Source organism: Dermacentor albipictus, chromosome 9 (genome assembly GCF_038994185.2).
Source record: "Dermacentor albipictus isolate Rhodes 1998 colony chromosome 9, USDA_Dalb.pri_finalv2, whole genome shotgun sequence".
NCBI classification, from domain to species: domain Eukaryota; kingdom Metazoa; phylum Arthropoda; class Arachnida; order Ixodida; family Ixodidae; genus Dermacentor; species Dermacentor albipictus.
Window position 1 is genome coordinate 23947385 of NC_091829.1, and position 16683 is coordinate 23964067.

The 16683-nt window shown below is 43.6% G+C and overlaps 1 protein-coding gene across 2 annotated transcripts in view; it reads right to left on the minus strand.

Annotated features, from left to right (window-relative positions):
* Positions 1 to 292: 292 nt before the first annotated feature.
* Positions 293 to 16683, minus strand: part of LOC135901939 (neprilysin-1-like) — a 35269-nt gene continuing 18878 nt past the window's right edge. For both annotated transcript variants that reach the window (XM_070525789.1, XM_065431782.2), the window contains exons 11-21: positions 15939 to 16037; positions 15215 to 15292; positions 14342 to 14454; positions 12243 to 12301; positions 10727 to 10778; positions 8771 to 8838; positions 6474 to 6604; positions 5249 to 5314; positions 2432 to 2536; positions 2243 to 2319; positions 293 to 514 (exon numbers count right to left, since the gene is read on the minus strand). In XM_070525789.1, coding sequence (XP_070381890.1) covers positions 415 to 514; positions 2243 to 2319; positions 2432 to 2536; positions 5249 to 5314; positions 6474 to 6604; positions 8771 to 8838; positions 10727 to 10778; positions 12243 to 12301; positions 14342 to 14454; positions 15215 to 15292; positions 15939 to 16037 — 948 coding nt within the window. In that variant the 3' untranslated portion in view covers positions 293 to 414. The remainder of the gene's footprint in view (positions 515 to 2242; positions 2320 to 2431; positions 2537 to 5248; positions 5315 to 6473; positions 6605 to 8770; positions 8839 to 10726; positions 10779 to 12242; positions 12302 to 14341; positions 14455 to 15214; positions 15293 to 15938; positions 16038 to 16683) is intronic.

Consider the following 16683-nt stretch of genomic DNA (forward strand, 5'->3'; position numbering starts at 1 on the left):
GTTCCACCTCGGGGGGACCGAAGGCGCAAAGACGGTCTTGATGACCTCCAGGACAATTGCATATCAAGCACATTACGTTCACGTTTTCAGTACTTGAGTAGCAGAATGCACGGAAATAACCATATTGGCCGTTGTATTTAAGCTTTGATTCCACTGAGGTATTTGGAAAGTGTATTTTGCTTTAGAGCCATTATGAAAATTTTTCGAAATTTGCCCAGGATCTTGGAGACCTTGACCCGCCTTTTTGCGTGAACGATTCCAACTACAAGAAAGTACGCCATTCCTGAACGTATAGGGTTTAGCGTTGTTTATTTTCCCAAGGCACTGGTTAGTGCAGGTGCCGCAATTTATTGTAAAAGTTAAAAAAAACTCAAAAGTTGCTAGCCGTGCTTGCTCTTCGTTTTTGAGAATTCCTCACCACAACTTGCACCGGTGTTTGCGGTTCATCGGGGAGTTCACGGGGCAGTTGAAAGTATCCGAGAAGGCTGCCATATTTGACAAGGGCACGTTGACTCTGAAGAAAAGAAACAGGCGGTAATGAGTTACCACGCAGTAAGGTGTGATTTTGAGCGCCTTTGGAGTTGTTTTTGAGGATGGCGCCGAAGACTGCGCTGGCATCCTACCTTTTCCTCTACATCCCGAAAACTCGTCATGAAACCCTACAAGCAGATCAGTGACCACATTGCAACAACGCTGATCACTTATTGCATGCTTAATGTTTGACAATGAATCTACACTGTCTGCCAATATAAAAAGGATCCCCGGACTGGGGTTCACAGCCGGTAACTTTTTTTGTGCGTTTTTATAAAGAGGGACGTTCTATCGGCTGCATTTTTAAACAGAATAACCCAAAAAATAGCACGGAGTGGTGTTCTTACTTCAACGTTTTCATAAATTTCTGTTCAAACAAAGGTGATGTGTTCCCTTTCATAGCGGCAGAGTCTACATTATAAGTTGGTACATATACACTCTCAGACATAGGTACACCCTTTGGGGTGTATATCTGCCACACAACAATAATTGTCATCTGCCTTGCTTGTGTTTCCTTTCTTGAAAACGCCGCGACCGCTACTTTCCTGTCGGGAATGCTATGTCATGCTGATAACGCGCATGCCGTTCGTTGCTGGGAAGTATCGGGCTCGCAGCGTCAGAGTAAGGAAATGCGGACAAGACAGATGACGTTTATTGTTGTATGGCTAGATACAACCCAAAAGGTGTAATATTGTTTTAGAGTGTAGTAGCATTTCTTAAATGGCGAATGCATGCGTGATGCTCAATTCAATAAGTACTGTGTGCAAGAACATTTTGTTTGGCTAGTTGGTGGAACACAGCATTAGAAGAGGGGGGGAACAATAACATTCACAGAATAATTAAAAACATGAGGAGCGCAAGGATTGGAAACGATCATAGTTCATGTGCGTATGTTTCTAAACTTGCGCCCTTGTTTTGTGGGTCCTACGTGCCTTGTATTTGAAGGTTGTGTAATAAACATAATATATACATAGGCTTAAGTTTGGGTGGTATGTCGACACCAACTGGCGAACTTATTCCAATTTCTTGTAACCTGCGCTGGCGCTTTCAACAGTGAGGCAGTCAGCTTTCTCAATTTTCCACAGCTTCAGTGAAGTATTTGAATATTCTTTTGACAGCAGCTTAATAGTAATTACTTTTCCTCCGTTTCCCAACTAACAAAGCATTACAAGGCTTATTCTGCTATCACTTCATAAAGATGAAATACCCGAACTGATAAGATAAGGCCTTCAGGTTCTTTTGATCTCTCTTAAGGCTGTGTTAAAACAAATACGGAAACAAACATGTGGCAGCATGTCATGTGGAGAAAACAGAACTGCGTAATAGGAACTTTGGTCAGTCTCGTGGCACATGGTGTGTTTTGCGTCAAAGCGCCGAAGTGTTGCTACGGTCAAAACGATGTTAACACCTCTCCAGCCACGGTGATCGAAGCCACAACTAAATCTATATAGCGTGTCTTATAAAAAAAGTTCTTCATAAGAACCGTGCAAGCTTACAAACTCGGGCGAGCGAATTCTGCTCCCAATAAGCTTATTCTGAAGGCTACCCAGACACTGTGAGGCTATACTGAGACACAATCCCCTATTGCGAATGATACAATTCACTATAAACATAGTGTGTTCAGTCAGAACGCATTCCCGCCTTCACGCTTACTTTGAGCTCTTCTTCACCATCGTTCTAATGCTCACGCGACGTGAGTTGGTTGAGTTACCTGTATCGAGCTGGGCTGTGCGAGTTGTACAGAATCCGCAGCATCAGGAACTCGGGTCGGCTCAAGCTGCACCATACCTGCGGGAAAAATAGCATGGTCAAAGGTTTCATGCTGCCTCGCTTTGTAGGAAGGATTCAGTGGTTAATGTGGCTCATTAAAAATAAACAGTGTTGTTGGCGTGGGACATACCATTCCGGTAGCGATGAAGAACAGCTGCTTCCCAGTAACAGCTTCCAGACCTTTTAACCGAGTGTCCACGTTTCCGTACTCTTCTTCCAAAAGTTTTTTATACGCCTGGAAAGCAGGAGGAAACTTGTCGAGGTGCCCTTGAGCAGCGGGGAACAGTCGTTCGGGAAAATCTAAAACCATTATTCACATTTATGCGATATGCCAAAGGCAAAACAAGCACATGTAAACATTCACTTAAGCAAGCAGTTCTGGAGGGAACTGTGGTCGTAGTGTCTCCGGGAGCTGCAAGCAGTGCCTTCAGGCCGCATAGAGGTGATGGGTGATACATGGATTGGCCTGAACTACGTTTTTCTGGCTTTTAATTGGTTCGTAATTTTACAGAATGATCATTTTTAAGAAAGTACTCCGTTATAAATAATTAATTAAACGTTATTCAAATTTTCGATTACAGGATTCTATTTCTGGACCTCTATCACAAAGCCTGACATTGAAACCATTACGTTGCGGAGGCATGGACAAGCGGAAGCACTGCAATTAGGAGCGATTATGTGTACTTGCAGAGTCTTATTTCCTGCTGCATTAAAGAAATATCAATTAGTTTGAAATTTTGTTGAGTTGAGGCCCAGATAATGCTCAATTAACGAAGCCACAAGGACATCTAAAGCTCCAAGTACGGAGATGAGACAAATCCATATACTACTCATGATTTCTACGGTGGTTGAACGATCGCAGCACCAGAGTTCCCTCTAGTAATTAGGAAGTTATAGCTAAGCAGGTTTACGGACAAGCGGGCGAGCGGCGACGCCACGGTGCATGTTGGGTACGCAGGGGTGGCCAGCATGTTTACGGATCGGGCCGCTGGCTCGCTTGTCTCTTCTCCCGAAGGAATGCGCGCAACCAACCAGCGTTTTTTTTGGCGAATCTACACATATTAAATCGCATACACCACACAGCCTACAGGGAAGAATGCCCGTGGTGCGGCGCCACACCAACCCTCTACCACAATATGTAGGAGGGAACGCTACACAACAAAGAACACCACGACAGGAACACCACGAGGGAGCAATGAGAGGCATTGCTGTTCAGCTCGGCCCTCGACGACCAGCTCAAGGTGATCCAGGAAGCTGGGGCAAGCGCCAGCTTGCCATCTGGACCTTGGGCTAGGCGCCCTGACCATTAGCGATTATTCTGATTATTCTGTCAATGAAGTTAATCTATCCTATTTGCGAAATAAAAATGGCGACCACCCGCACGAACAGCAGCATGTCGTCGGCGTCGTCTTCAAACGCGGCGCTGGCTCGCCTGCAGGTGAGAAAGCCTATGAGGTGTTTCACCACTAAAGAGGACCTCTCTGTTCTGTGAAAGGTTTCAGCAACGAAGCCGTTGGTGAAGATTTAAGCGCGATCGAGAACCTGAAGCGAGCTAGCGCTTGGCGGCAAGCTGACGCTTCGTATAGCAGTAACTCCAACTTTGTTAGACAGGTGGTGCTGCAAAACGCTCCACTCTAGGGTTACTCTGTAGGCTCCCTCTAGGAAGCCTATACAGTATCTCTACTCTGCTCGACGAAGCCAACAATCGCTGGGCTTCCTTTGCTCGCCCGCTTGAACCGTTGGCCCGTAAACCCGCTCAGCTGTAACTCTCCATTGTAGGAAACTCTATGGATTTCAGCACTAGTCGCTGTCTAGTGGCCGCGACAAAATTTGAAACCAAATATTGGACCGCGTAGTAAGCCTAGAGTGTGCGTATACTTTGTGCCTAAATTTAAAATTGAAATAAGAGTAGAAGCTTTACAAAGAATTTCGAAAATTGGTGTGTTCCGTAGCAAAAGAGAAAAGACACCATTATTATCACTCGCCATAACTGACGCGCGACCTAGAACATGCTGCTCCTGCGCTATACCACCGAGATTACGGAGCACCCGCGGCTGGCACCGATGTACTCGAAAATCTCGCGAGGTGACGCGATGGGACTTACACAACCGCCGTTAGGCACCAGGTTGGCGTGTCGTCTTCTGAGGTGCAGTTTGGAGGTACAATGGGGTTGAAAGAAAGCTGCCAAGCGCTCTTTCTGTTCGACTGTTTGTTTCAGCGGTACTGTTGTTACAGTTGCTGACAAAATTTTTTGGACACAAAGATGGTTTCAAAAGAACCAGTTTCAATACACATGCTCGAATGTATATGAAGTGAATACTAGCTAAGCGGTTAATAGATGTACAAATAATTGTAAACTGCTGTGCTTATTTTTATGCTGGGCTTCGTGTAATGGGATCCATAGCTCCCGTTTACGCACCGTATAGGTTACTGTGCTTTTACTCAATATGTACGTTTATGCACTGCACCCTTCACAAGCTATGCGGAAATTGAAACACCATGTCTGGCGGATGGGCATTGCGAGACGTGGAAGCAATGATGTGATGACGACGAAGGAGGTTTATGATGCTTGTCGAACGAATATCGGCGATGAAAGGTTCATACATGTAGAATTGTGACGCATATCTTCGACATTCAATTCATCTTTACTCCTTGCTTGTGACAGGTAAACAAAGCTTCGCTCAATCAAAATAACAAGAAGCTGAAAACCACAAAATTACTATGCGATAAAATATGGCGTCGAAAGTAATATTCTTGGTTAATAAGTTTTACATAAGCTGATGTGAAGGAAATGGCTCTGATTACAGAAGTTTGCAGTGCACATTGCCTTTAGAAAAAGTTAACCATGTATGCACCATTCCGTTTAAGCTCCACTTAGTTTTATGTAATTTTCCTTCCTGCGATTACATTTTCAATCAGCAACGCGTCTAGAATTGTTGCAGCTTACCTCGAATGCCAAACGGACTCCACCGTTGTCGGCAATGTTCTCGCCCACAGTGTTTCTGCCATTTAGCTGCATTGGATTAGAGAAAGTCAAGTTTTCTTTTTTTCTTGTTTGGCTTAGGTGCTCAGTACAGTGAGGAAACTGAGACTAAAAAAGCGACAAGGATGCTAACACACACAGTGCCAGCGCACAGAAGCTAAAAAAAGGTTATGTTGATGTGATGATGGGAAACACTGGCTGACCTAAACTAGCCATTACTAAAGAACATTTCACTACGACATTCCACAACGCGCCTTCAGCTAAAGCGTGCCAAAAATGAAGTTCAGAAAAGGTGGTATTTCCCGTTCCTATCGTAGAAGAGAACAGTTTCAAATTACAATTTTTCTTCTACAGAAAACACATTTTACTGGTGCGACGTGTCAGTCCTACGATGACCACACATATACAAACTGTGCGTCCATACGTTCTGTTAACGTTGCTGTATATTCGAACATGACGAGTTAGCACAATGTCCGGTCACGTAGTTCGAAGTCAACCTGTTTAATTTCCGGCCGGAAGCCGAACTCAGTAATTCACTCTATTCTTCGTAATTTTATTTTTACACCGAAGGTGTTAGTTTCTAGATGGTCAGCATTTTTCTTGTCCGCGTCCATGAGCAAAAATGTGGGCCGATCCCGGCGGCAGTGCAGGGCTAGGAGGCTTGGCTGTGCCCCTTAAGGCAGGGGCTTCAAGCAGTCAGCAAAGTGAACTGCTCACGCATTCTTTGGGAGCACGCATACAACGCAAAGAACAGCATACGCTTCAATAAAGAACAAGCGCAAAACAATCACCCGAGCCTAATAATTTATAAGGCGCGCCTGATAACTATGCGTAATACGTAGCGCTCCCCGCATACGTTTCCCGCTAAAGGTTAATGTTGTGCACGCTGCCGTGCCGACTGGGAAGTAACGTCACTAGCGCTTCGTATATAAAAGAACGAGCCTAGCAACTGATTTCAATGTTGTTGCAGCACCGCTATGGGAGGCGGCGTCCTGTCAAATTTACATTACTCTCGTTACTACTATTACTCTAAAGCAACAGATCATTGAATACCCCTCTTAGCAGTTGTAGCGGTGGTGTTCAACAGCTTTGCTAGACATCCCCTTTCGCAGTGCCGGGAGGGCTACTGAATTTTTTCTGTTAGATACCAGCGCTTTGTTATGGATAAAGACAGCTTGAGCGCCCTCACCTTCATTCTTGCTTCTATGTCGGTGATATTTCCGTATTCATACTGGAAAGATCTGGCCCTCTTCATGAATTCAGTGCGAGTGTCCTTCGTCCACCATTGTTTCAAGGCACCTTCTGCGTTGAACTGCCCTCCTATTGACCATCAAGATAACACATCCTTGAAGTAAGCAATATAACACCCATAAAAATAGATTTTAAATTTTTATTACATGTCACTGCGTAACTATCAATTTTGCGAAATCGAGTGACGCTCTTAGATGTTACAGCCCATGCTGCTCGTATATTTAAATACGCTTGTGGATCATATAAGAGCATCCATGTTCTTCCTAATGGCGTAGTCACTGGTACAAATTTGTTTTAGTGAAAGTACGCAAAATATTTTCGTTTCAGTTATGTTTTAACAGATGACCCCGACTGCGACTGTTGGACAGGTTAGTTGCCCAACACGGCAGTAAAGCGGCCGTGGATGCTTAGTGGCTATGGTGTGGGGCTGCTAAGCACAAAGCCGCGGGATCGAATCCCGGCCACGACGGCCGCATTTCAATGGGGGCGAAATGCGAAAACACCCGTGTACTTGGATTTAGGTGCACGTTAAAGAAACCCAATTGGTCGAAATTTCCTGAGTTCCCTACAACGGCGTGCCTCATAATCATAAAGTGTATTTAGCATTTAAAACCCCATAATTTAACTAAATTTAACGTGGCAATTAAATAATTAGAACTCATAATAATCTTTATTAATAGCATCGAATATTTATTTCTGAGAAATTTGATTTAAACCACCTTTCACGCTGCCTGACTTCGGCAGATCACACAAAACAAATATTTGAAGACATGGGGCGACAGTCAACTTTCTACCTGTTTGTCTAAAATTGCTTTTAAATATTTTGAAGACGTGCTCATAGTGCGGCCGCATTACAATTGAACACCAAGATGTAGCCGACATAAATAAGGGAAATGATAATATACAGGACAGTTGCCAGGCGACCTTTTTTTTGTGAAGTGAACATGGCATTGATTACGTGGCGATGCCTTTCACTCGATTTTTTCGCCACTATGATCATCCACAGTTTACGACCGGTTGACTTCACTTGGTGTCGCTACGAAACCACGGCTTAGCTGTTCAGCTGAGTGGCAAAACAGGCAGTCAAACAGAGGGAAGCGGAGGTGGTAAAGCTGTTGTGGCACTTTATTCTTTTCGATATGAGTCGTTTCTTGTTCCACTCCCACTTTTACCGTTTCGGTTATAATTAAGCGATTTACTCCTGTATTAGTCATTATTGCATTTCCTCCTAGCAGGCGACTCTATAGCCCACTTATGGGTAATGTGTAAGGGTCGTTATAATCATCTTTAACATCATCTGGTTTGGGCTAGCAAATTGTTTTGAATAAATGTACACATCCTATAACATTTCTCGCTCACGTATGTGAGCCCCCGTACTTTTCACGTGCCCTGGTTTCACATATGGCATGCGCAGAGCCTCAGATAAATAAAAGCTTGACCTTGAACATTTTCACAGGCATTAGTGTTTAAGATTTCGAATTGAATTTATTTGCACCAAACACCAACAAAGGCAATGCTGGGGGTGACCAGGAAAAAAGGTGTTTAGGATAGCTTCAGGAGAACTGGCCACTACGACACTGAGCCGCACACCGACAGTTGGGTAAGAGGGCAATTACTATACAACACACAATGCAATGTAGCAACCTTTCATTTTCATCTTTCAAATCTCGTTCACCTTGCTGTATAACCTCGCTGCAAAGGAAGCTCAATACGGTCTTCTCAGAAAGAAAGTTTCGCACTTCAAAAACATCTTTCAGCTCTGGGGATCGCGCAAGGACAAATTCCTTAACCTGTGGGCTTCGACGAAATGATTTGTTATGATCACTCCCCGCCTACTTCGGATTGTGGAATAATTCGGCCTCGTTCTGGCGTTCTCTTGACTTCGCAGTTAGCTCAGATGGCAGAGCGACTGTTCTGAAAAGGTATTTGTTCCGGATTCGATCCTTCCGACGAGGATGAGTTTCTTCAACTCAGAACCTTTCTTTACGACTTAATAGTTCTGCGGAAACCCGAAATGTGGAGAGGTGTAACTAATAAAGGTAAAATGAAATCCACACAATTGTAGCAGCTGCTATAATTATGTGGATGGTTCATTTTACCGTTATTAACCTTTCCTTCCGAGAAACAGAGCCGGGTTTGCTTTCTTCCTAACCTTACGTGCTTCCCCAGTACCAGTTTAATATATTCAGTACCCTAGGTAGTGTTGGCCTGTGCCATCGGCTTTCTCAGGCCTACCTGTGTCGTCGAATCCATGGGTCATTTCGTGGCCCACCACTATGCCAATGGCTCCAAAGTTCATGGAACTGTCAAGAAAAATATAGTTGTCTATAAGATCGAGATGTAAGCTGTAAGAAATCTTTTTTAAATTTTGTTTGTCCAATGTTACGTAGAAAAGTGGTGTGGAAAATAATAACCGACATGATTCATTCTTGCTCGATTTCGTTTTGATCTATCAGAAATATTATCGCTGAAACCATCTCAGAATGACTGGTGACGTTGATGCGATCAGCATTGAAGCAGTGGAGCTACACATCGTATTGCCACAGCTGAAACGCGTGATGTATCAAGCGTCTACTGCAGCCGGCCACTTCCAATGCCCTTCTTTTTGAACTCACTGCGCCATCTTGCGGTGCCCCCTCGAAGTCCCCACGTCGCGCATTTGTGAAGAGAACTTCAGACAAGATCCTATATGTGACGCTGGTTCAATTCCGCCCAGCCCAGGATAAGCTTTAGTCTTTCGTTCGTCACCTAAGAGCGGCACATGCTCGTTGACCCAAGCTGCCTTTTCATTTTGTCCCTGAAAAGTGACGCATACCCATTGACCCAAGTTGGCACGGAAGAAAAACTGTGCGTGAAGTATCCTAAGAAAAATAAAGGGATTAAGAGCGTACACGGAGACCTCTCGCATTACTCGGCAAAACTAAACTTGGTCTAGTAGATAAAAGCATCTCTTCAGTGATAGTTACTTCCTAGTCTATAGTTGGAAAATTCTAATTGGGAGAAAACACCTTCTTGTTTTGTTGCTTGTAATACCAGACCCTGACGGGTACAGTTTTTCGGAGAAGCAGTGCTTGACTAGTTCTCTTAGCGAGGGTTTCATTACAATTGTTTGCAGAAGCCGCAATCTTAATTGCCCAAATGTGTCCCTTGTAAACGTAAACTAAGAAGTGTGCTATTGTTTAAGGCGAAGCTGTAACTTGGGCTTTCCTCATTAAGGTGCATAGATAACGCAGAGGTAGTTTAAATCGTGACCTACTTAATTTTCGAAACAGAGCTTTCTGCAATGGTGGCACTCATTCAGGAATTTCCTATAGTTAGGATACTTCCGACAAAAATGGATAAAAGTGAAACCTGTTTTCTGTTCGGAAAGATATTACATTTCTGTAAGCTGTATTAGGCCCTCTGCATCAATAATTATTTACTATACCCTGCTTTGATGCATCCCAGATTTTTTAGGCAGGACTAACACATAACAGTAGTGGACATTCCGTATTCACAATAGCGGTTACCTTTGTTTTTGAGACTAACTTAAATGAGATGTCGCTTTCAGAATATAAGCTCCCTACTACGACATAAGTTTCGAACATATTACGGATGGGCACCTGATTAATAACTCACGGCTGGCATTCCTAGAAGGAGGAAAAGAGACAAGATCGCGTCTGTCCAGAAATACACTTGAATAATTCCAATCAGAACAGTGTTCTATAAATGAAAGAAAGATTTTACTCTATCCATGTTTACACTGTATATGTTCTCGGTTATCCTTCTTTGACAATTTTTATTCTTCTGATGAAACACCAGAAGCGATCTATTTTCTTCATATATCTAAGTTTTATCGCATTAAGATTACATATTTAAGTGTGGTGCTGCATATTCTCGAAATAACCGTTACAATAACCATTTTGTTACAAAGCCATCGGTGAATGGAGCAATCTTCTCACACTGTCGCTTATATTGCCGACACTACCAGCTTCATAGCTTGCGTACAAGACGCTACTTCTAGGTCAAATATATTCTAGACACTTTTCATTTTATCATAAATCGTTCGTATGATGTTCTCTGCACCAGGAAGTATTTCTAATAAACAAATTAGCTACTACCAAACAAGGCTAAGAAATGTTAGGGCAGTTAAGACCACCTGCTCAGCGTCTGTCTCTGTATTTTCTGAATTCGCTGCGTTCAGCGACTCACCGTGGAAGGCCATGTTCGTAGAGGACTCCTTGAAGAATTCCCGAAGGGAACACTAGAAATGATGAATGAATTTGCATAATTTGTATGCTTTAAAGTGAAACTCATTTAATGCTTGAAAGAAAGAACGCGTATTCTATTCAGTAGTACAGTGAAAAAGAAAAATTGTCATCCGCCTGAGACAAAGAAGCGACAAAGAATAAGCCTGTACTGGTTTCTTCTGTAGCTTCGTGCTGCAGTCAGGTGTGTAACAATTTATTCCCCATGATGAGCTTCCCTACATTTTGCGGACTTCCTGAGAACGACTTTTTAATGATACTGCACTCAGGTGTGTTAGCAGGAACGTGCGAGCACGTGACCCGTAACACCTGCGGCACCATCTCGCGAAAACCAACTCCTCTATCGATGAGGCTACATGATGCACAGTGTCAGCCGGCCAAAGGCAATAGAACGTCTGTCACCCTCGTTGATAATTGAAAAATTGAAGAAATAGCATGGGCAGCTTGCACTAGTGGTGCGAGGCCGCAGTCAACAGCGGAACTTGTGGTCCCTTAGCTGTTACGTGGCTTACCTAAATTGTTTGTAAGTTTTGTAAGGTTACACTGGGTTTTGCTAAGTTCTTGGTAGGCTTAGCTAAGTCGTTTCTAGGTTTCGCAAGGTTAGGGTAGGTTTTGCTAAGTTTTTGTCTCAGGGGGCTTCACGCTGGAAGTTTTTCAGCAGTCGCAGGCCGGGATAGCTTTCTCGAGCATTCGGGCGCCAGCTCGCGCATTCCCTGGACTGAAACTAGGTATCCTCGACACGGCGTCGCCTCTTCTCAGCCGCAGCTTCGGCGCGGTGTTCCGGATCAACTCAGCTGCGACGCATCGCTTCTCGCTTGGCAGTACGGCGCTCTTCCTGGTAAGCCGCTTCTTCTTCGGGCGTCCGGACTTGCTTCGGTCTTCACATGGCAGCAGCACGTACGCGCGGGATAGAGGAGGCGAGAGGTGCGTCGCCGAGCCGGCTGTTCCGAGCTGTTAATCGCCTGTGACGTCACGACTCCACTCTACGCGCGTGGGGTGCGAGGAGGTTACGTGCTGGTTGCAGGTAGCAGATCGCAGGTGGTTGCTAGGCAACGCGAGGTGGCGCACAGCTGGGCTGAGTTTGCTGCGAACGCTCCACGGTGGAACTAAAAGCTTAAACAGCTCAGCTGTTAAAAAATATTCTGCTGATCTCGTGCCAAAACCACAATGTGATTATAATGCATGCCTTCTAGTGGACTGCGGATTAATTTTGACGTCGGCGTCGGCAGCTGTGCCGTTGAAACTACGACAAATTTTTTCGGCACCATATACAATACCAAATAATCAAAAATAATAGGAGGACGCCTGCCTTAAACATTTACAAGTGTCAGTCGTGATAATAGACCACATCGGTAGGAACTTTGACGTGGCTGCAATTCGTCTAATCCTAATAAGGCTAAGAATAAATTTTTAAAAATGTGCTTTTTTTTCTGTAGCGCAGATCAGACCTGAATGCTTACCCATTTCATTGGCACTCGGATTGTAGAAAGCATTCACAACTGCAGCCCCTTCTAGCCACCTAAACAAGATGGGAGAGGTTATATTTGATGTGCTTCACGACCGATAGAAATCTGACAATTAATTAACTTTGACACAATTTAATGCGGACACATTTACGTCACCAGTAATTTTGGCAAACACATTTATCCTCCCCTTTGTGACGGCACATATTCACAGTACGACCATTTTGCTTGTTGAATATAACATTCACGCAAATAACGTTCACAATTCTCCTGCGATATTTATTTCACACCTTACTGCAGCACACGCAGCCGCCGGTATTGTGCTGTGGGCTGTGAGCATGCTTCTGTAACGTAGGCGTACAAATGCGGATACAAGCAAGACTATACGGAGCACAAATGGCAGGTATGAAAAGAAGGGCCCACATTGGCGGAAACAGGAGAGCAAGAACCTTATCTGCGCATGTACAGCGGAGATAGCGCCAACAGATCAATCATGGACCCTCTGCGGGAATCCACGGAAGATAACTGTTTAGGCATGGTAATTCCTAATATTCATGCCTAACCTGTCTTGAAAGGCTAAATTTTTACGCTTTCGGAAGAGTAAAGAGTTGGGCGTGCCATGCACTAAGTAGCTTAGTCGTTTCTCGCAGTATTCTTAGCATTGCTATCCTTCAGTTGTTATTGAGGAAGTGACAATGCAATCCGAAATTGTGACAATACCCAGTTGAAGTGTCTTTACTTCTCTGATATTCTGTATGTCTTCACTTCGACGGAAAACAAACGGACAGGAATACGCCTACGAACAGCCGAGAAAGACACAGGACATGCACTAAATCACTAAATGCGCACATATAAGAAAGCCCTCATTGTTTGAAAGATAGTTTAACAACTCCTGCAGACGGGTGAGAGGGTGCATTGCAGATTGAAGATTGAAGGAAAATAAGCGCACAGGGAAACACACACGAACAGCCGAGAAAGACATGTCTGTCCACGGACACATATAGCGCCTGTCCTGTGTCTTCCTCTCCGGTTCATGTCTGTGTTCCTGTGCACGTATTTTCTGTCGATCTGCAGTGCACCGTCTGCAGGTGTTGTTAAAACCTCTTCACTTGTCAACGAAAAATAGGCTTGCTTCTACTCTCAGTTTCCATGTGCAATTTGACAATGTGTCGGGACTTGCGTTTTCCGTTGAAACTCAAATGCTTCGATTAAGATTAAAGCTCGACATAAGGCATAAAGTTAGGTTACTCTCATGTGCCTCGCAAATGCCGACAGTAATATTTTGGCTTTGTAGCACTAATGTGACGGAGTTAAACATGTTCGGAAAACGAGATTCTACGTTTTTCATGTTTCTTTATATTTACTCATTTATTTAATAATTTATACAAGCTGTGAGAGGCTCCTCCACGTCCTCCTGGTGTGTCGGGAATCCAAAGTTGAAAGAGAAAAAAAAACATTTTCCTCTAGCAAATCGCTGCCATATCCCTCTCCACCCGGTTATGTTTCTTGGCGCAGAACGGCTTTTTACTACAAACGCAGTTGAAGTTTTTTGAATGATGTTATGTTGTAATTGTATGTTATTTACGCAAGAAATTTGTAGCACACCCTCTCGCTAGAGGATGCCGCTGCGATAGATTTTTGCAGAGCACATGCCTCCGTGCCCTTCAGTTTTGAGGGCTTTGTTAAGGCAGCAGTGCTTCTCACAAATTTTTACCACTGACATGTTTATCCTGTCATCCAAAGGCAATGTTACTTTAGCGTTCTTAGCACACTTTTTTAGTCAGTGCCATACTTTAATTACATGTGCAATTACACACTTCGACTGTTTCTAAGACTTCTACCCAGCCACATCACGTCCAGCTCGTACTCAATCCCTACATTGCCAACTCATTAACACTAGCTTGGCGCTCTTCGGTCATATTTGGCCCATGCGCCATAAAACAACAAAAATCATTCATTCATTCATTCATTCATTCATTCATTGTTACGATAACGTGAACACCAAAGCGTCAAAACCAGAGTGTTCCTTCTAGAAGGGCATCTGAAATGTTCTCTTAGTGGACTTCAATATGCACAAAGTAATGCTCACAACTCACTCGGCCTCTTTGTCGTATGCCTTTCGGAGCTTCTGCATTTCCTGTTTCCACCTGTTTAGTGATATTGCGTACATCATCTCCCCGTAGGACGCGTTGAGGGGCAGATTTGGTACCTGCATTAGTTAGCAGTTTAGGTCATTTCGTGGGTAAGTGAGATGCCTGTATTTTACGAAGTGTAACGCTGTTCTAATTTACTATTGCCTGCCTGCTCCTGCTGTTGAAGCCATACGAAGTAGATCGAGCTGAATACATTAACCAACACGCTTCCATACAGCATCGGATTGTTGCGGAAGCTGCAGTCGTAGTGCGGTACGGCTGTCATATAACTTGTGATCGTTACTAGCAGTGAACATTGAACTCCTCAGAACTCCCAGCTTTTCTCACTAAACAAATTTCCAGGAAGCACATTCGCCAAATCTTATTTTTTTGCTGAAATGATTGTTGTGAATTATATAAAAAAATTTATTGAAGTCTTGTTTCACTTCAAGCAAATCGCTAGTGGGTATGCAAATGTTTATGGCGCACCACCTTTGTCAGGAAATAAAGAACAAGAAAGTTAGAGGCAGGGTTTCAGCTTCGTAGTCTTCTGATCAATGCAAAATCAAATGTCTAAGCACTGATATTTTCTAGAAGTGTTATGAGGAAAACATCACGTCACGTAATAGCTCATAATAATGCGTTACTGTGCGCCTAATTTCATTCCGGATTCACTGCTGTGATTTATTTTGTGATCGTAATAGGAATGTTGAAGCTTTGGAATAGCTGAATGGCATGCAGTAAAGCATGCGTACCGCATGCTTGACTGCATGCAGTACGCACTTATTTTTTCGCTGAAAACAAGTAGTTCCATTTGCTTGATGGTGGTGTACTCACAAATTTGTAAAGTCCCTCAATGTACGTCCTGTTTAATAGCCAGTCAGGATATCCAATTTTCATGCCCATTTTTTTCAACTGAAAAATATTGAAAGCGAACGATATTTAACCTCTGGGATTCGCACCTCGCGAGCCAACTGGCGCATGGGAAAACCTTGCATCATCAACTTGTCGCTTTGTACCTCCACAAATGGCTCACGAACGTTGTCTCAGTCTTGTAAACATTGCTGCTCGTGCATGTTCAGGAGGAAGCGATGTGTCTTTGTTAAGACTACCTAAATGCTTGACACTAACATTATCAGTTTGAGTTCTTGGAACCTTGCGTAGATTACAATAAAATAAATATTAAGTCAAGGGACCCCAAAGTTTTCTGGCAAACATCCGCTAATATTCATCGCGCCTAGGTTCATATGAATGAACGTGCATGTCACGTGCAAACCAAACGGAAAGAGAAGCGTGCGAAGCATGTAGCTGTCAGCATGCGTTTATATTAGGTAGAAGAATATTCTCGGGGGTGATATGACGGAGTTTTTTGGCGCGCAATCCACCAGTGGGGCAAATCGTTTATATTTCATATATTATTGTTCTATTCAGGGCCAGAAAGTTGTCAATGCTAACAAAAAGAACATAACATAGAACTGCTAAATAAAACTGGAATAAGTGCTACCTTAATAAATGTCAAAATGAGTGAATTCGTTTACACTGCTAAAACAAAACTACGCACCTTCGTCTCTGCTGCAGCTTTACTTATTTCATCCAACCATGGAAGGGTCTGTAGAGATTCATTGAAGGCATCCTTGATTCTGCTCACAAGGTCTTCGACCTGGAACAATGTTGATTTTACTTAGTTGAAATAAACGTGTAGTGGTGATAAGAGTATGACGGTGTTTAATTACGGTGTTCTCGATTGGTTTTCGCTTTCTTACATCATTTTCCTTCAACTAAATCAATTCTTACGACCATATAATGTGGGACGGAGCGTCAGCTATTGCACCGAAGTGCGCCAAGCGATTATTTGGGATGGGCGGTTGAGCACAGCACTGTCGCAGTGGCTGTCATAGATGCAATGCTCTTGACGTCAGAAACTTTTGACGTGAAGCGTCTTTCGTCTTAGTCAGCATAGAAGGTTGCACTTACCTAAATGTAACGATAGCAAGTAATACTGACACGTCTATTTATATTTATCGGGCGACCAGGTTTCACCGCCTAACAAATCTTATCGCACAGCGCGGGACGCGCTTGCATGTATCCGAAGTTGCTGGAAAGTTATCGATGCTTCTATCCGCAGCCTGTTGTTGCCAAACCTTGTGTTACCTGATTTATTCACCTGACGCGAATGATGTAGAACTTTATGGAAGGCACGCGGGTCCCAACGATTAGTCTGGAACATTCGACGATTGTGTATAAAAGCCGACGCGCTTTAATCGCTGATCGGATTTTCGACGATCGCCGACTGTGTTCGCCGCTTT